The sequence below is a fragment of the Dermacentor andersoni genome, chromosome 11, assembly GCF_023375885.2.
Source record: "Dermacentor andersoni chromosome 11, qqDerAnde1_hic_scaffold, whole genome shotgun sequence".
NCBI lineage: Eukaryota > Metazoa > Arthropoda > Arachnida > Ixodida > Ixodidae > Dermacentor > Dermacentor andersoni.
Window position 1 is genome coordinate 71,790,161 of NC_092824.1, and position 20,575 is coordinate 71,810,735.

Sequence of the window (20,575 nt, forward strand, 5' to 3'; positions counted from 1 at the left end):
GTGGCTCTGTTAACATTTGTGGCGGCTGCCTTTATTGCAACTTTCTACCAACACGCTGCAAATTTTATTTTGCTCACATTAACGTTATAAATTGATGCCTGACTAAAAATTTACCCATCGTGACTAGAATTTATATTGCTTCTCGCCGGCTCCGCAGCTAAAGCTGGCTAAAGGCGACTACGAAGTGTGGCCACCAGATAGCAGCACAGCGTTTGCGCGTTGTTGAGTGTTTTTGTGGGATGTGATCGGTGAAAGCTGTAAATATTCGCGTAGTGCCCTTTAATGCCAATCATGATGGACATGCCCATTGCCCCTCCAGGTAAGCTATCGAGCGTGCCTTTTGCCCGTACCGTGCGCTCGGAGCGGATGCAACGTGAAGCGGTTCCTGCTTGTTCGCCATGAGATGTACTGCTTTCACGGCTTGCACGTTTCATCCCACGATGTGCCGATCGTTGATATCCATCTCGTTGAAGGAACCGCATCAAGAGTATTTGTGATTGCGGTGTTGTAGTCACCAACTGGTGCTCTTTGTTACTTGCTAACCGCACGGTGCGATCTCGTTGCGCCCTGGAAACTGCGCGGGCTAGTCCGGCGGGGTTCGGTAGCAGAAGACTGCAGGCGGTGGCGGCCGCTTCGCGCGCAGTCGTAGCTCGAACTGGAGTAACAACTCGCTCACGGTGCGGTTTGGACCCTAGGCGTCCTTCACACGCTGACGTTTACGAAACGGTGGTTTCCTTGCGTCTATATCAGCGCTATCAAGTTCGGCACAATTACCGGCGTGACACCGCTACAGGGCATGCGAACTTAGCGTGAACGACCGCCGAGCTGTAATTGCGCGGCGGTCAGTCGGCATTATGACTTTGTTCCTTTCAGCTGCCGGTTCCCTTTTTTTCTTAGCGTTGTTAATACGGTAGAAAGCCGGGGCTTCACGCCATGTACTTAGCATGCTATTTCCGCGCAGTGGTATTTGACACCGCGCCGATTAACATACTCCATAAACCGATGCCATTCAGCTGTGGAATTGTTCGTACGCTCTGATGATCGTAACTACCACGTCCTTGCTAACACATCGTGTTTCGTTTGCAGACCAGGAGCTGCGCAACATAATTGACAAACTGGCCCAGTTTGTCGCACGAAATGGCCCTGAGTTTGAGCAAATGACCAAGCAGAAGCAGAAAGACAACCCCAAGTTCTCTTTCCTCTTCGGCGGCGAGTACTACGCCTACTACAAGCACCAGGTCGCCACGCAACAGAGCTGTGAGTAAAAGAACCTGCAGCTCTTTAGGTTGATTTCACACGGCCAGTTGTATTTTCTTTCTTTCCTTTTTGTATACTAGCTAGCAAGGCGCAACTTGTGACCTTTAACTTTTCTTTCTTGTACGCCTTGCATTTCTCCTACGATTTTTCTTTTTTACACTTAAGACCTGCTAGGGACTTCGAAGAGACTTCATAAAGGTGCACATTGCATTAAAACCAGGTGTTGCTTTAGGTACTGCTTTGCTCACACAAGCTCATTGCTTTAGCTTGTCGGAAGTCATGTGTTAGGCATTGTTTCACTGACGCAGCAGCCATTGTGACTTGCTGAGTTGTCAGAATCCAAAGTAACATAACCACTGTAACATTTCTTTTTCTGGCTGGGAGAAAGCTATTGTGTTGTTGTGTGCATTTGCAGTGCGATTAACTATTAGAGGGAACATTCTAATTCTCGGCTTTCGCTTTGCTGGCACTCGAGCTGCAAGTGCCAGCAAAAGCTATGCCTGTGCTCTGCATGTATGTGGAGAAAAGTCCCAGCTCTATTAAATACAAGTCGGCTGCTTCAAAGCCAGACAGTTTTGTACACATGCAAGAGAGAAAACTCGCACATGCTTTGCGTTCCTGTTCCATTGAACGGTGGATTGCACTATGCCTAATAGTGGTGGTCAAATGCATTTGTTATTTTATATGCATCTTTTTGAATCTGTGGATAATGAGCATTATTTGACTAGATTTTAGAAAGGCACAACCCAAAATGTACACATGGCTTAAATGCTTTTGATCATGATTGCACCTGCTCCGAATAATTGCAGAAAAAAATCAATTGCGATAAAGTCCTTTGCACTCAAAATTAATGTTGTTGCTTTTTACAATGCCAGTCGTATGAAGAAAATGCCTAATTTTGCTCTGTATTGTGCTTCGCTGAAGTAGTCTCTACTTCAAATAATGCAATGTTCTTTTTCACACTGACACTTCGCATTCACCCATCATGCAATTGGATGTGCGTTGCTTGTGATTGCAAAATGCCACGCGTGATGCTTGGAGCTTTGTTATCTCGGAGCTTTCCGCCTCCTACACTGTTCCGTCCAGTAAGCGCATCCAACTGTCAACGCTGAAGAGTATGAGCATGTGTCAGGCAGGGCCCAGGACCCTCCTCCCTTTCTGGATCCAACAGTGTATTTAGAGAATGTGGCAGTCCTGTGTGGAAGTCTGAATAATCATAACAGGCAAAAAAATCGATCAGTGATGTACATATTGTCACGATGGGGTGCATTTATTTAAAGATGAATTGATGAAAAGGGGAGAAGAGTTGCCGCGTTGACACCGAGCTGCTCCAAAGATAAACACGCTTTGTCGTCTTCTTCCGTCCTTGCTGTCACTTTAACTAACACTTCTCCCTTCACAGACGAAGCCTGCTGGGCGAGCAACTATTACGTGCACTCAGTCATAGGGATGACAGTGCTTCAGGCGGCTGACGTGAACAAGCTGTGTCTTCTTAGAACAGCAGCCGTTAGACATGAGACGAGCAGTCGAATAGGTCACATTGCTTAGGCGATCGGTGATGATGAAAAACCTGGGTAACGAGCCAGAAACTCATGGCACAGGCTGCACTTGTGAAGTGATGTCCAAAGCCGTACTTTGTCCCCCTTGTCGTATGACACATTCTTATGCCATGAATCATAGCTGTTCAACGAGTGATCCTGGGATGCCAACCTATGAAGGACCGACGTGCTACAGGACCGATACTTTGGCTAGTTGGCTGAAATTTAGTCTTTTTTTTTTCTTTGTTTCATTTATTGATGCTCATTTGTCACCGTGCGCTTTTTCATGGCACGTGTGCATTCTTTGCTACTACATTTGCTAGATATTTGAGGTTGCTTTGCAGTCCATCAGTGCTGGCTACACACCTTTTATTAGTGTTTTACATCTGGTGTGTGTAGTTTAGAAATAATAATTTTATGTAATTATGGCGACACGTAATTGTGAGGGAACAGCTGCTTGATGTGCTTTTGTTCACAGTTGCCTAGTGGTTTCAACAAGTGCATATGACATTTTATTACGACTAGGTGGCTTGAACACATAAAGGAATATTGCGAAAACTGGGACAAGGAAGTAGACAAAAAGACGCAAGCTACCTAACACGGACGCTATGCCATCTATGCCTGCGAGGACAAAAAAAGTAGTGTCCTTATTTCTGTTTCATCTTGACTTGCACTTCTTAGTCCATGCTTCTGCTTAGCTACTAACTCCCTCAGCTAATAATTTGAATTGTAGTACTACATAGTGACCACATAGTACATCCCTCCAATTCTTTAATAATACTGCACGAGCTATGATATTAGAGACCAAGATCTGAAAATGTATCAGTTTCTTGCAGTGGTGCAGGCATGTTGCTGTTAATGGAACTGCCTAGCAAACCATAGGCTGTGACTAGCATGTGCTGTAAGTGCATGAGCTTATCCTGGCAGAATATGATTAATTCGCGAGGATGCGGTGCTCCCACTATATCATAAAGAGGTGTAGACAGTTGTATCAACTTGTGGACATGAATTTGTCAGATTAAACATTTAGCCGATAAAATGCATAACGAAGCCAAGGACAGCTTGCGGAGAATGAACTCGTTGAAATGCGGAAATAACGGTGAATTCGACCTAAATCTATGCTTATCTTCGTTTATTTAAATGTAAGTTAAAAATATTGAGCAGCAAGTTCAGGAAAAAAAACCTTGCATCTTAGCACACTAAATAAAAAGTAAAATTTTTCCTATGTACTAACTTATACAGTGTCTTTATTCATTGACTGCATGCAAAGCTTTCACAATGCTCCAGAGAAGTTTCCTCTCCAGAGCGTTATTTACGTGCTCTAAACAGCAAGTTTTTCTGTGTTCAAAAGCACATATTCTTATTTCAAACTGCGATTTTTTCTGCTCATAAAGCTGCTCCAAAAGACCAAGTGCCTCTTCCATCTCTGTGATTGTTATTTTAGCAAACATGGCATTTTAGCCCTTTTCGTAGGGGAACATGAGCTTGGCTCATCAAGTACGAAAGATGAGTTCAGTTCGTCAAAAGTAGTTCTGCTAAATGATTAGCTTCAAAGACATCTTGCATGCCTCCAGTGTTCAGTACTTTATGAAAACAATACCGTGTGGCGAAAGAGTTGCATGGAGCAATTAAATGAACAACAGGCTTTCTTATTATGGTTTTTGCATATATTATGTCGCACTTCAAATTTGCTGGCTCTATGGGACAAGGTAGTTTATGGATTTGTGTATCAAGAAAAGCTAATTTATGGATTCATAAAAACATAGCTGGCCTACAATCTTGATGATGATGAGGATGATGATGATGATGAAGCCTCATTTAATGGCACAAACCCACCATGGGGGATTGGCCACGAATTGGGTGGTAATATGATTGAAAAAATAAAATAAATTAACAAATAAATAACACACAAAAAGAAGGAAAATAAATGTATAACCCAAGATGAAAAAACTGTGAATACATGAGGTAGAGTAGTGATCTATACTATAATCAGCCTTGCGTTGATGGGAATACTAAAAAAGAAAATTGTCACTGGAATACATAAAATAAAGGATATACTTAAACATCAGCAAGTTATATTTTGAATAATAATACTAGTGATGCCCTGACTGTGGTGTGTATGCAAAAAAATTCACCTTTTCTTTCACATGGGTTTTTAAGTAATATTATTTGAACCATTTGTGCAAATTGATGAACATTATTGTATTTTTCAGAAGCTTTCTTCCATTTTTCTTTATATATGGTTGAACAGTTTACAGAACACTACATGAAGGTTTGCAAGTGCAATTTGCTATGCAGAGAACAAAGAAGAAGTGGTTAGAACAAACAGTGTGAAGAAGAGGAAGAAGTGCCAATCCTCTTACTTTTGTGGATGTGTTGGATGGCATTGCTGTTCTTTTTCTAACATTTTCTTGTTATCATTGTTGTGTGCCAATCTCCCTCATCTGTTTGATGTCTCTTGTGCCATGTAAGCATCTTAGACATTTTTCACGCAACATGCTGCATGTTAGAGGAGCAAGTAGGAATAGTGAATAGTGACCCTTTGGTCTAAGTCATTTAGCCATCATGCTTGCAAGCTTAAATCTGACATGTGGCTTTAGTTCTGTAGCAGAAATTTATGCAATATTTCTATTAATTTTTTTTTTGTGTACAATACTCTTGGCTACAAGGGTTAGCAAGGGCTGCAGAAAATATGGCTTCTTTAATTTAGTTGTTGCTACTCTATTTTTATCTTCTCAGTTTTCAATTGGCTTAATGTTTTCTAATAAAATATATGCTAGCATCAGAATATGTTGGATACACAACTAAGAGCAATTTGTCTTGTAAAGCCTGAATGAATTGGTAGTTTTATGTCTTGCTTGTTGCCATTAATGATATCTGTCTAAATAACTGCTGTGTTCTTAGATAACACTTTTAAGATCTCGGCTTTACGGACCAGAAATTTTGCCAGCCAAATTTAGAACTGTGCTATGATGGCTTGTATTGTGATGGGTTCACTGGTTGTGGTATTAACAGTTTTCTTAAGCTTATGACAGCCTGTTGCTGGTATGTTTTTGCTTGCCTGCTTATTTCTTGTCTAGTAAGTTTTCTGTCATGATTTTCGGCTGCCATACTTTTGTGTTTGGTGACATGTGACTAACAGCTTAGTTCATCGGATGTGGACATGGTAGTTGGTTATTCACATAAGCATTTTCTTCTCCTCATATATTCATTCAAGTCACTTCATAACTAGACTGTGATTGCTGGACTGAAGAAACTTTTCTTGACCAATTGGCGTTAAGCACAGGTAAAAACGATAAAACTGCTCAAGTACTGTCTAGTAAAAAAAAAAAAAAGTTGGCACTTGCATTAATAAGTTTGTCTACCAACCCCATGATTGGCTAAACTTCTCATTATTTATTTTATTTATTACATAGGGTTAGGGGTAGCATTACATTCTTCACTCCTCACTGGCTTTTCAAAAATGCTTAGCGTGTTTGCACTAGCCTTGCCTGCAATTGCAGCTTTATACTAAACTGCTTTGGTCATTCTAGACTTTCACGTCTAGCACCAAGATATAGTTATTCTGCTGGGGATAACTAGTTATATAGGCATCAGTAAAAATGTAAATGTCTGTTGTCGTCTGTGACGCAAATCGGGGCTCTGGTTTCGAGACTGGCCCAGTTTACGGGTGCACAGGTTCTGAGGGTCATCATCATCAGCCTATATTTATGTCCACTGCAGGACAAAGGCCTCTCCCATGGACTTCCAATTGCTCCTGCGTTGTGCCTTCTCACCCCCTCTTATGCCTACAAATTTCCAAATTTTATCACACCACCTCATTTTCGGCCATCCTCGATTGTGCTTCCCTTCTCTTGGCACCCATTCTGTAACTCGTAATAGACCACCAGTTATCTCCCACATGCGTGGCCTGCCCAGCTCCATTTCTTCCATATAATGTCAACTAGAAGATTGGCTTTCCATGTTTGCTCTCTAATCCACACGGCTTCCTTCCTGTCTTTTTAATGTTTCACCTAACATCTTTTGTTCCATGACTCATTGGACAGTCCCTAACTTTTTCTCAAGCTTCTTTAATAACTTTCAAGCCCCTGCTCCATATGTGAGTACTTGTAGAATGCAACTATCAAACACTTTTATTGGCAAGGATAATAAGCTACTGATCATGACTTTGTAATGTCTGCCATATAAGTTCCAGCCCATTTTTATTTTTCTGTAGATTTAGTTCTCATGTTCAGGGTCCCCTGCGAGTAATTGGCCTAGATAAACATACTTTTGCTCGGATTCTTGATGCTGACTGCCAATCATGAATTCTCATTCTCTTGCCAGGACTATTGAATGTTACCTTTGTCTTCTGCATGGTAATCTACAACCCTACTCTTACACTCTGCCGGCTCAGAATTGCAGTCATGCTTCCGAGGGTAGCCTGTTCGGTATTCCTGCCATGGCTTTCTTGTCCCCAGAGGAAAAGCTTCAAAGGAGACATGGGCATGACAAAGTGAGGCACGAGAGCCAGTCCTTAGTCTACAGAGGAGAAATGCATGGTGCGGTGTTCCAAGGATTCACTTGTGGAAGTAAAGCGTGCTTGGCGAGATATGCCCGGAACCAAACAGTGCCTTTAGGGTCAGGCGGCCACCGGCAGCAAGTTGTTTTTTCACCCACTTTCGTCTCCTTTTAGCTTATCATTTCTACACTTCCTTCAAAACTACGAATAATTTCTCCTTGTTTTCATTGACTTCATTATCTGTTACCTTCACATGGTCATAATCAGATCATGGTTTTGGCACAAGAAGCCTCGGAGTGTTTTTTAACAAGCTACTTTGCTGTTCTACATCTTGTGGTGCAGCTTTGAAGCCGAAAGAGGAAGTGCCGCCGACGGCAGCAGGTGCTCCGCCGGGTCCCATGCCATGGCAGGCGACGTCAAACGTGGCGCTCGCCCAGCTGCAGCAGCAGGTGCAGGAGATCCAGGAGCAGATACGACAGAGCGAGGTCAACTTGGCCGCGCAACACCAGGTCCTTTTGCAACAGCAACAGGTTAGTGCTAACTTGGGCCAGTTGGTACATGCTGAAGCTAGAAATTCCGGCAGAATGAACTCGGAATGGTTCGATAATAATGCGACAAGTAGCATTGAAGTAATGTAGCACAACACTGTATTGCTACCGCGTCATATATCTCAGTTAATCGGGTGAGGGGGGTCTCACAATCAAATGACGCCCAGAGCCAACGTTTTGACAAAGGTACATCTTCGTTGTAAAGACAAGTGACAGAGACAAGTAACCATGTCAGAACGTTGGCTCCAGGCTGAGGCTTTCTTGTCAGCAACTGTTGTTCATTTAAGGTCCCTGTTCCTGTGAACCTTGTCCTTGTGATCAGTTGCAATGCATTGGGAACACTACTACATTGCATAATTCTCTTTGAACCAGAAGAATAAGGGTATACAAGGGGCTTGACTTTTCTTTTTCTACACCTTCCCATTTTAATACCATCTTATATTTCTCTAATGTAGATCTATGCGAGTACAAACCACCGTGGTGGCTTATATCCTGTTCACGCGAGGCACTTACGATTGCAAGCAAGCTCGATCGCAATTGGCTTCTTTATGCAAGTTGCAGAAAGGAGCCTTTTGTGGTCAAGCAATTCAATCCCAGCTCAGAACGATCAGGATCTAAAGTACTATGTGTGACCGAGGTATTAGTGGTTATGGTGTTGCGCTGCTAAGCACAATGTCTCGGCTTTGACTCCCTGCTTCGGTGGCCACATTTCGATAAGTGCGAATTGAAAGAAAAAAAAATCGCTTGCGTACTTACATTTAGGTGCAATATAAAGAACACCTGCTGGTTAAAATTGATCTGTAGCCCACCATGACATCCCCCATAACCCACTGTACAATTTCGGGACGTGAAACCCTATTATTTATTATATTTTCATCTATGCCAGTAAAGCTTTGCTGGGCTCCAATAGCTGGTTGTCTTGAAAATTTTCATTGTTGTTGCATAGTTCTTTTGACACTTCTTATATCTGATGTCTGATATTGTTTTGTCTTTCAGGTGCAGTTAGACGAGGCCATACGAAAGGCCCAAGATGACAAGCTGATGGCTCAGGCAAAGAGCTGCGACATAGAGATTGCAGAATTGGATAAGATCCTTCAGCCTATCATTGAGTCTTGCACCAAGGATGCCATTTCGGTGAGCATGTGTATTCTGGATGTACCTAGCATAGGGATGTAGAAACTTGTAAGGAAGGTTTGCAATGCTTCAGTGCTAATTAACATTTCCTTATGAGTTGTACTGGCTTGTGCATAATTTTAAGTGAAGGTCTGGCACATCTTTACTTTGGTCGTTTTTCCCACATTTAACATTTTAGTGTACTCCTTGCCAGCAGTGTTGTCAATGGACACCCTCGGCTCTAGAACTATTAAGTGAAAGTTTCGCACTGCTGTCAAAAATGTAAAACAATAGAAGCATGCTTGCTGCTGTAGGCGGTTTACTAACGTGTCCAAAGGCTGTTGCTTTTTCTGTTCCATGCTGCATGGGCAAAGACATCGCTCTTCAGCCAGCAGCTTTTAGTGAAACTACCAGTTCGCTCTAGAATTCCTGCTAGCATTTTATTGTTTTGAGCCATTTGTTCTACTATGCCAAACATATTATGCTTTGAATAACTTGACAAACGCTTGATGGCTCCTCAGTAGCTCCTGTTAAAAACTTCTTAAGAGACTATGACACATGATGACAACTCCTTTAAGGCAGAACCCATTTATGAAGTCTCATAGTACTTCCTTATCCCAAAAGAGTATACAATTGCCCATTTGACAGTTGTATAATGGAAAGGCAAATCAGCGCATTTTTCTGAAGGAAGTAGAAAAGTAGTGATGACAAGCTATCTAAAACGTTTATCTTCCTTTAAAAGTTGAAACATACTAATACTTAATCTCTGATCACTTGCCATTAATTCATGTGCTACAGTCAACTCGCGACAATTCACTCTTGAATGAATTGGAATTCTGGCCAGCCTTGAAACTTTCGTCATTCATCATTGTCTCCAATGTATTTTTATGCTGTTGAGACAAGGCTTTCATATTTGGCTTCCCTGGTCTGGAGTTGTTTGAAAAAGGCAAATAGTCAAAACATACCCATGTTTGATTCTCAGGCTCCTTTGAATCTTGATGGAGACCACTAAGAAGCCTTCACATCAACCATGTTAGGTGCTACCACAAGATGGCGCCACTCACCTGACCTAAACGGTCTGGTTGCTGGGATTGGGTCGTATATCTGTTCACGGAAAATTCTGCTTTGGAGCACATTCAGCTTTGGACAATTAGAAACTTCTGTTATTTTGAACAGAAGTCTTTATTCCTCTAGAAGTCTGAATTAACGCGAGTCGACTGCATAATTTATCACCGCTACATGTACTGCACTTAGAAATTGATAAACATTGATTAGTAAAAAAACTACCTGACTGTTCTGTAGTTGTAGAAATGTTTTGTGTGTGTGTTCTCTTGAAAAAATATTTCTCTTGTAATGCTTTGTCTCAAAAGTACGAGTCCTTCCTTTTACAGGCAGGAAAGGGCTGGATTTTTTCTCACTCAACCACCCCCCAACGTAATGAGCTAATATGCCAGTATCTCCTCAAGAAGTAAGCAAAGATAAGACCACCTTGCATTCTGTTTCCTTGACTGTGTCGCACTCTCCTGCGGCGTCATTCAGGGATTGGTGTCTCTGTGTCGTCGTAGCCTGTTTACTTGCTGTTACTACTAGCTTGCTTCACGACTTCGCACTGAACAGATTTTGCTTAAATGCCAGGAGCGTGCACTTTGCTTTTGTTGTGTGCACCGCATGTTAATATATATTACCGCTTAGAGAAGCTAGTTGCATTCTCTGCGATTTGTGATGACCTCGATGTTCTGTTGTCTCTCTCCCTCAGGGTCACCGTGCCGGGCGCTCCTTTTGACATGAAACTACACATTGTGTACTTGATCAATGATGTCTTGCACCACTGGTAAATTAGCCAGTTCTTTGGATTCCCCTTTTGTTTCGTTATTAGCAAACCCGACCGCCTTCCTCTTTCTTTTGCCTGAACTCTTTAAAAAAGAACTTTTCTCTTTTTCGGTTGTGCTGTGGCATGCGCAGGAAAAATGTCATGCTCCTGGACCTCTTTTGCAGCGTGCGGAAGAACGCTGATGGGTTGAAGCAGTCGTTGGACAAAGTTGTCGTCCCAATCTTTTGCACGACCAGCATTGGCGTTGACGAGGAGAAAGGCCAGAAGCTTGCCAAAGTGAGAGCTCTCTGCCTAAACTGCTTAAACTCGTCGGCACATGTTACATTGCGCTGAAGTAAAAAGTCGCAGCACATCTTAACATATGCGACTCCCGAATTCAATTCCTAGAATTGTGGGTAGGAACCATGCTCGAATCATTACAAAAAAAAAGAAGGCACACATGTGGTGTAAAGCTGCAGTAATGAACTTGTTTTGATCATTTAGCCGTCGCAACTCTTGTTACAGCTCTTCTGCTGAAGTTCAGTGTGGCTTCATGATAAGGCACTTTGCATTGCTGCACTTTGTAACTGTACTGTTTGCGTTTTATATTTAACCCTTTAATGACCAAGCCCGAACTGTGCTCATCTAGTTATGTGTATCAATATCGCCAAAGGCAAGCAGTGTTTGTCCGGGCCACAGCTTCTGCTTTGCTTGCTGGAGATGAGTCGCTGTCGTCAACGTGGTTCATGTCATGTATTCAAAGTTAAGCACTTGAACATATCCTTTATGTTTTTGATTACCTTCACTCTCTAATGTTCAAATAACTATGCTAAATCCTTACACTTGTGATGAGGGAAAGTAACTTTTTCAAAGTAGGTGGTCTTAATTTGTTTTTTCCAGCTGAATTTAAAGAGTAGACCACCATTAGATATAATGTGCAATAATATGTAGTCACTAAAAAAAAAAAAAAATATGCACCCATAAAATTTGTACATTATTTAATGAAAGAATCAGGAAGTTAAAGGGTTAAAACTTAACTGTCATGAATCCTTTGTGCAGCTAAAATATATAAAAGTGTGATGGATATATCCTCTAATGGTAGAGTGTTGATGCATATATTACTCTGCGTGCAGGAAAAAATGACCAGTACATCTAGCAAAGCTGTGTGTGTGCTTCAGGGGCTCTTTATATAATTGCATGTATAATCGACATGTATAAGCACAAGTTTTGTGGGCTTTCCCTGTTGTAACCTCTGATGACATTGGTAGTATTCCTACGTAAATAAATATCTCTCAAAAAATCAATTTTGGTATTTTATCATCCCAAAACTGCACAGTGGCCTGCGAGGGATGCCTTAGTTTAGCGCTTTGAATTACATTTAGCCTTTTGGGCTTAAATGTGCATTGGATACTTGGTAACCCTGCACTGTATGCTCAATAAAGAACTCTGGTGATCAAAATTTATGTGGAGCCATCCACTGTGGCATTTTTCGGAGCCCACGAATCGCTTTAGGACATTAGTTTCCACCATGTAACTTGACTTGGTGCCACTATACTATACCTTGGACAGTGTTTCAGTTTTACCAATGCTGACTGTAGATACCGGTACACTGACTGTATGCTTGCGTACCCTTGTTGAGCATGCCTGTTCGATATTGCTTGTTCACTGTACATGCGCCAGAGAAGAACAGTGACGGGGCATTCAAGTGGCTCTTCGTTTTTCACACCCCCCCTTTGTCTTTTTCTATGCCATGGTTACAGATAACTAAAGCAGCCACGCTTTTTTGGTAGTAAGTCTACCCTGGGCCTTTAGCAAGTTGTTTTGCAATCAGCCCCCTTTTCTCACGATGTTTATTTGCAAAAAATGTTTGTGCTTCGCAATTCATTGTTTTATTTTACTCACCAAATAAGGCCGTAGCTTCGTTTTTGCAGTATGCCTGTTGCTCTAACGCTGGAGAGAGCTAGAAGTTAAATCCCCCGCTGTCAATCATTGCATATCAGTCTCTTCGACAAATGTTGCACTCATTTACTTGAGTGTCAGCATCTCCATAGAGAGGGGGCGGTCATGTACCGTAAATGGTGACAGCTTTGGTCACCCACGTGCTGGCTACAATGCTTTCAGCGAAGGCTGTACATTTTGAAGATTTAAGGTTACAACCCTTTATCATTCATTAACTATTCATTGCCATTTACTCCAGCCAGCTTTCCGATACTGCGATGTTTGTTACTGCACATGTCACCACGCATAATTTATTCGAAGTTTCAGCCAACTCTACTATCTTCACCATTGTTAAGGTGCCCTGGTTTATGAGTAACTTCATAAGGCTGCTGTTTTTGTAGCAGTCTTGTGTACTTGCAAGGTGCCTGTGCTGCACTAGCTGATGCCATTTTTTTATCTCTGTCTCATCGGGTTGTGACACTTGAACCTGTTGATGTGCTCGGCATAAGTAAGTTGTTGCATCATCACTTCTTTTGTGTATGTTTCACAGTGTCAGAGACAAATACACGTCTTTAACGACACTGGTGCATTTTGTACCAGCCACGCAGAAACCATAACTATAGAGAGATAGCTTTGAGTTTCTATGAATGTCGTGAGCAATAAACAGTTAAACTTGAGAAAGAACCGTACTATGGCTGTATAGCTTGTTTGGTTTCGTAAATGCAGAACTATACGTGGCATAGGCTAGATACCGTGTAGTTTTATACTATCATACAGACCAACACAACTGGTCTCTTACTTTCTTGGATAGGTCAAAATGCGAGTTTCAGTAATTGTTAACCTGCATACTTGTCTACGAGTTTCTCGACGGACAATACCTTGGCTGCTTTGAAGGTTTCCTGTGAGCATTTATCATCTGGTTTGCAGGTTTGTTGTCTTTTGTAAAGCAAAACATTGCTGTGCGGTCACTTGCAGTAACAGTGGGGCTGTTCAGTTTTTAAGAAAGCTGTTGAGTCATGCCAAATTGTTGAGTCATGCCAACTCTATATTTTCCTTTTACAGTTGCTGAAGCTTTGGGAGACCAACAACTACTTTCCAGCGTTAATTCTTGAGGTAGGCACATTGCAGTAATAGCATGCCGCTACCTTGAAAGCATGGCTTCTCTTCTTTTCTGCCCTCATCGGTGGCTTATACGAAATAAAGACTGGCCTTTACATTCCTAGAAGCTGTTCAGTAGAGTACGTGAAGGCTCATTTCGATTTTTATTTATTTATTTATTTATTTATTTATTTATTTACATCCCTACTTTCACCCCAAGGCATTACAGTAGGGGGGGTGACAGCCACGTGGTACCAAAGAAGAAAACGAAACAAGCAATGCCACGTTACATTCAACACTCGACAGCAGCAAGAAAGGTTACCTTATTTGCATGTAAATAATGTCACCATGAACACGAGAAGGGGCTTTCGGTCTCCTGTAAGAAGAAAAATATATTACAATTACAGTCGAACCCATTTATAATGACCTTGACAGTTTTGCAAAAAAAGTGATCATTGTATCAGTGGTTTGTTATATATGGACTCGCCCTTCAAAACATGCAAAATTAATGACACTGAAGCTGGTGTCAGCAGTTACAATTTGACACCATTTTGGTCTGAAAATCGTATTTTCAGTATCTTCGTTTTTGTTCACAGCACTTTCCCGCATCCAGTTGCAAACTTATGTTAAAAACGTCATCTAAAAAACTAAATGTGGCCTCATAGCTCTTTCACAATAGGGGCCTGCCGGTTCCGATTACCTGCTATTTAGAAATTGTGAGCTCAGATGCGGGCTTTTTTTTTTTTTTTAGAGTTTGTGATATCTTTTATTATCAGCGGGACACAAGCAGATTCTGCATACGATAGCAAGCATTCTAGTTTGCTGGAAATGGAAACTACTGCAGCATGCTGGCATTTTGCAAAGGTCTTGGCCGTTACAGATGCAGCATCAGCCATGCAGGCCGAGTGCTGCTACCTGGCAAAAGTATATCACACTAGGCTGAAAAAGTATGACGTTTGAAAGGTAGAATGCCATTGTGAACGTTTATCAGTAACTGCTGTGCTTTGGAACTGTTCTTACCTTTTACCACAACCGAGCTTTAAGTTCGTTATAACAGCACGGTAGCTTCTGAAAATGTTTGCTATATTTGAACACAATTTCAATAAGCAGGGCTGGAAAACCATGAATGCAGGGAGATGTCGTTATAACCGATAAATTGTTGTCCCTGGAATCGTTATAAGTGAGTTCAACTGCATAATGCGAAATTGTGCTGCAATGAAATGGGAAACAACACATAAAAGTGAATGGCCACAGGGCTTTCTTCATCATTATTGCTAACTGTCCTTGCAAAATAAAGTGAAAGGACGATCGCATGCACAGTTTACTCACTGCTGACGTCGTTGTCACTGTAGGCGAGAATAGTGTCATCCTCCATGCCACCTAGGTTACTGGACGGGCAGTAACCTATGTCCATGAAGCAATCCCATGAAGCAATTGAGCGCGGCAAAGCCTCTCGCGCACTGTGCGGTGATCCATCTCGCGACTTCAAAGGCTTCGAAGTGCCAGAAAAAACTAGCTGTGTATTGATATCACAAATCTGAATATAATGTGAGGTGCATTCAGTGGTAGAAAGTTTTGAAGAAAAAAACTCCCATTATATTCATGCAAATATGGTAAATTTGGCTCATTAGCTACCTAAGTTATCTGATGTCCATTGTCCATTATTATACTGATCATTGCTTGAATAGATGTGTAAGAAGAGAGCATGGTGACATTTTGTCTGTCCATGTGCTTGCATGATCTACAGCAGTAAATAGGCTCAGCAATGTAGCTATGTTTACACTCTCACATCTAACAGAAGTCGTCATGTTTCTCCATAGCAACTCAAGAACCCGGCCATTTCGTTGGCAAACTATCAAGTAAGTGGACCCAGGTTTTCCTTCTCGTGTCATTGGTTTACTTGGTGCTAACAAGAACACTTTTCTTGGGATGGCTGCCTGCATGCTAAAGCTTTCATGCCTATTAAACATTCAACATTTTTCTAATTATGAGTTTTAGTGTGTCATGGGCACATAGTCTTCGCTACATTACCATGACACTGGAGATGTAGATGCTGGTGGCAGAACCAGGTTACAAAGTGCTCTACCAAAATCAGTGGAACTTTTATTGTAATAAGTGTCAAAACTCTACCCATCTGCATGGCTGAAGGTGTTGAGAGCAATGTTATCGTTACAAGCAGTGTGTCGAACTGAAGAATGTACGGGTTTAGTTCAGGTTTGGGCTCAGCACGCTCCGATTTCGTCCCAGTTCAGTTACGATTAGGAGAAATAAAGATTTATTACAGTTCGCAAATTGCGAACCTGTTCAGCATAGTAAACTTTATCCTGCCCTATGGTGAAACGCTGCTGAGTGCTGCAGACTTTTCCACAAGGAGCACGGCGCAGGATTTGTCAGGAGGTGGAAAAAATAGGCTTTCTGGCACATGAGCGACAAAAAAGTGTTCTTTCTGTTCTTCCTTTTTTAAATTGGAATATCAATGTAGTTGTATGTTGTACAGCTATAGCAGCTATAGAGAAAGACAGTCATCTTAGACTGTCGTCGCATGCATCACACGGTGCAGTGCATCGACGCATCCTCTATTTTTCCAACATTTCCTTTTGTTGTCATCCGTACTGAGTACGGGGGAAACAGAAATTTATAGGGGTGTTTGAGTAGCAAAACTTTGGAATCAAAATTTTGGAAACAGGTGGCCTCAAATGAGTGTAGTAGAGTGTATAGGGCTCATTCAAAGAAAAACCGTAGTAGTGTGCTGTGCATAGTCTTCCAGGACTCGCATGATCAAATTCGTCAGGTAATATATTTATTTGTCTAGGTCAAAACAGTGCATTGATAGGCTAATACTCGCCGTGGTTGCTTAGTGGCTGTGTTGTTGGGCTGCTGAGCACGAGGTCGCGGGATCGAATCCCGGCCATGGCGGCGGCATTTTGGTGGGGGCGAAATGCGAAAACATCTGTGTACTTAGATTTAGGTGCATGTTAAAGAGCCCCAGGTGGTCCAAATTTACGGAGTCCCCACTACGGCGTGCCTCATAATCAGAAAGTTGTTTTGGCACGTAAAACCCCATAATTTTTTAATAGGCTGTCTAAGACGAGGCATGCTTACTACAAAACATGCCGCAGGGCCTGGCTATATTTGACCTTTGTCACAAGATTGAAAGTGAAAATTTCCACGGCATACACTACTTGCATGACACCAATGCCTTGCGCTGCTAGTGAGGCTGCCACCCTTATTTCCTTCCAAAGTCCCTCCAGCGTGTCGCAGAGGCAAGCGTGGACACAGCTAGCAAAGCGAGAAGCGCTAGAGAAACAAGGAGGGGGGGTTGAAGAGACTAGCGACAAGTCTAGGTTGGTCATATGTGTTCTATGGTGTGGCACTGTCTTAGCGGTGGCTGCTTGTGTTGCCAGGGCTGCTATATGGCTTCAATGCTTCAGCCTGACAATGTTAACGCGTACGTAAAGCTAGCATGTGTGGTATGTATGTACATGGGCAGGGGGTTTGCATTGGCCTTGAGGATGCAGCTTAGATCTGGCTGTTGAGATGCCGACAAAGCGAACAGCAGCCACACGGCCGCATGCTGGGCCCTATTTCTTTGTACGCTCATTCGAAGCACGATGTGCACCACTCGGATAAACTTTGCGTGTTTCTGCCATTTCTGCAATTGTAGCGATAGTGTTGTTGAAAATGAGCGATCAGAAAGCAGTCGAGGCACCTTGATAAGAATGAGTAACAATGCTTTTCTCAACAACGTGCACTTTATGAATGGATTGCAGAGATATAAATGAATTATATACGTATCAAAAACAGGGATAGTTAGTGAGAATGGCCGTGCCTTTGGTGGAGTGGGCTTGTCCTTCCATGCCTTTACAGCAACCTAGTTTGTTAATTTTTATTTTGTTTCGAGTAATTACTACTGGATTGATGATGAGCAAGCTGTGACGAAGCGTCGGGCTCGTATGGTATTACAGTCAAGCCTCAATATATTGAATTATTGCATATATTGAACACTTTCTATATCACCTGGAAAATCGCTTGCATTTAACCTTTTTTATTTTGAACAAGGTCGGACGTAAAATGGATATATCTAACTCGGCCAGCCCAGACCACATGTGCTCTGTTAACAGGCAGCGAGCTTTCCCGCAACACCCTCGAAGATAGCGGTGGCACGATGGCCGTTCCCGACTGCTGCACGCATCGATCGTGCCAAGGGCGCCATTTGAACGTAGCAGCGTATGCACAAAATGGTTTGACCAGTTCGACAACATCAACTATGCATTGCATTTGCCGCACTGACTCCTCCTCGGTGCTGTGCTCTGCGCCTGCAGCACCTTGCGAGGAATGGCGGCTTGCATCCACAGAGACGCACAACAGGACACGCTCACTGGGCTCACTTATAGAGGCCTTGGCTGATGCCTCTTCATACTTCGTTATTGACAGTGTTTCCGAATGCTTCAATTGACGGACATGGAGATCCCAGCGGAAGTAGCAGCCAAATGAAGACACTGCCAAGGTTGATTCGGCAAGCGCTGATGTTGCCCCGTTCCCGACTTCAAATGAGGCTGTAGCTGCTTTGGCCCTTCTACACCGCTACTGCGGCATGATCGAAGGCACCGGCCTCACGCTTGTGGATCGTTTAGACTATGTTGAGGATGCCATAGTTAAGCATGCGACTGCCAATAAGAAGCAGGCTACATTGCTGCAGTACTTTTAGCCAATGAAATGAATACTTTGTGTGAAGCTTCAAGTGAATATTTACTGTGCCACAATTGGTTCATTTATTGATTTGCACAAGTTTTTGACGTATCTTTTACATGATATTATATATAGAATTCTGGCTATATCGAACTACATGTATTTCGCGATCACCGTGCTCTTCAGTGTATCAAGGTTTATCTGTACATAGATTACAACGCCAGCCTTCTAGTTTGTAAGGAAGAAAGAAGCCAGCAAGTGACATTTCATTCATTTCAGTGACATTACTGCTTTTTTCACATTTTTAAATAAACGCAGATGAGTACATTGATGCTTCTGAACCGTGAACAAGGGCAGCTTCTGCTAAATATTGTGATAATATATATTACGCAACTGCACATTTTGCAGAGTTTTGCACTGTCTAGGCACAGACAAAAAAGTCCAGATCACATATATTGTGCCCACAGAATGATTTGCAGAAATCGAAAAGCGTTGTACTCTGCTTGGAGATGCCAAACGTGTGTTGAACCACAGCATGTAACAAAAGCAGAATTCACGTGCCGTTTACATTGGCAGTTACTGTTCACTGAGAAGGTAATGGCATTCATTAACGACTGCAGTGTTGTAGTTACAATAAGTCATGCAGCTAAACCCGGTGATATCCCTCCTCAAGGATATTGTCTTTTCTGCTCTCCAGGTTTATCTACATTATCTAGTTTAGTAACAAGTTTACTTGACGGCCGAATGTGGAGCGCCACCAGAAATGGTGATTCTGCAGAGCTCCTGAAATAAATTTTCAGCTCATATATATATCACCCTATATTACCAGCACATACCCATCGTCTATCCCCATTCTGGCACAATATGCATGAGTCGTAACAATCTCCTAGTATGATACGCCAACTGAAGTAGTAGTTATTTGAACAACTTGCAAACTATTGAGCACCCATTGTCGCTTTATATGCTTGAATCGTCTCATGCCAAAGCAGTAATCATTTTTTTTTTTTTTTTTGGTTCAGATTCGGTTTGGGATCAAAAATATTAGTTTGGGTTCAATTCCGCCCAAAATTGTGATTTGGGTACTGTTTTTGGTTCAGATTCAGAGATTAAGACAGCAAAAAAAAATTTAAAATTTATTATTTTTGAATGCGAGTGTAAAGTTTTTTAAGCACTTGCGTCTTGAGATTTCAGTGCACCTTAGAATGAACATAGGGTCACACGACGCTGCCTCAAGTGTGGTTGGTTTTGTCTCCAGTTGCAGTTTTGCTAATACGCGCTAATGGTAATGTGTTCATGCAAGACTGTAACATTCTATTTACAGACATGGGTGCAGTCGTTGCATGAGTATACAGCAATTCAAGATTAAGTGACCCGATCATGATAAGGGTTTATTGTATCTGGACATGTAGGTTGGCCACAAATGCAGTTGCTGACTGATATGAACAGCTCCATGGCGCTGCCACTGGCCCCATAGGCTTAATGTATAATGACGAGCGAAATTTCAGACACCTTACAGTGCACCGTGCAGTAATTTGGACCCCGGCTGCACGGCCGCATGCTAATTTGGCCACTGAGCCAAGCAGAAACGCTAGCACTAGTTTGGTTCTGAGCTGCCCCAGCATGGTCGTCGGCCACGTCGCTGACGTCTCTTCAAAACTGAAACTAGCGAAGCCTAGTCGATCTAGTAGCTGCCAACCACACCCAAATTGAAGGGGAAGTCAAGCCAAGTCTCCTTCAAGTTCGAATTGTTGGTTGGTGACTCTACTTGTGTTACGTCCCTTCTCAGTACGCATGTGTGCATTTTGTGCATGCTGCTCCACTGTGCACAGATAACAACTTGCCGTGGGTCATTGCTATTGCTTTCTACTCTGTCCAGGCTAGCCTCATAACGGAGCATGCGGCAGTCATCACATCAGTGACAAGTGCTGTGCAGGCAAAGTACACGCAGCTACAAAAGCAGCATCAAGATTTTGTGGCACACTTGACGTCGCGGCTGCAGACATTACAGTTTGGGGTGAGTTGAGTTGGTGAAGGAATTTGTTTGTACTCGTTCATGCCGAAGCATTTACACTGCATTTTCCCC

General features: G+C 42.4%; 1 protein-coding gene across 3 annotated transcripts in view; it reads left to right on the top strand.

Moving 5' to 3' along the window:
* Positions 1–198: 198 nt before the first annotated feature.
* LOC126519805 (calcium homeostasis endoplasmic reticulum protein-like) overlaps positions 199–20,575 on the top strand; it is a 51,745-nt gene continuing 31,368 nt past the window's right edge. For 2 of the 3 annotated variants that reach the window (XM_055065422.2, XM_050169109.3), the window contains exons 1-10: positions 199–319; positions 1,087–1,257; positions 7,639–7,826; positions 8,841–8,978; positions 10,349–10,425; positions 10,714–10,788; positions 10,920–11,064; positions 13,768–13,818; positions 15,624–15,662; positions 20,369–20,506. In XM_055065422.2, the coding sequence (XP_054921397.1) occupies positions 283–319; positions 1,087–1,257; positions 7,639–7,826; positions 8,841–8,978; positions 10,349–10,425; positions 10,714–10,788; positions 10,920–11,064; positions 13,768–13,818; positions 15,624–15,662; positions 20,369–20,506 (1,059 nt within the window). In that variant the 5' untranslated portion in view covers positions 199–282. The remainder of the gene's footprint in view (positions 320–1,086; positions 1,258–7,638; positions 7,827–8,840; positions 8,979–10,348; positions 10,426–10,713; positions 10,789–10,919; positions 11,065–13,767; positions 13,819–15,623; positions 15,663–20,368; positions 20,507–20,575) is intronic. The other variant, XM_055065423.2, reaches the window with a different exon arrangement.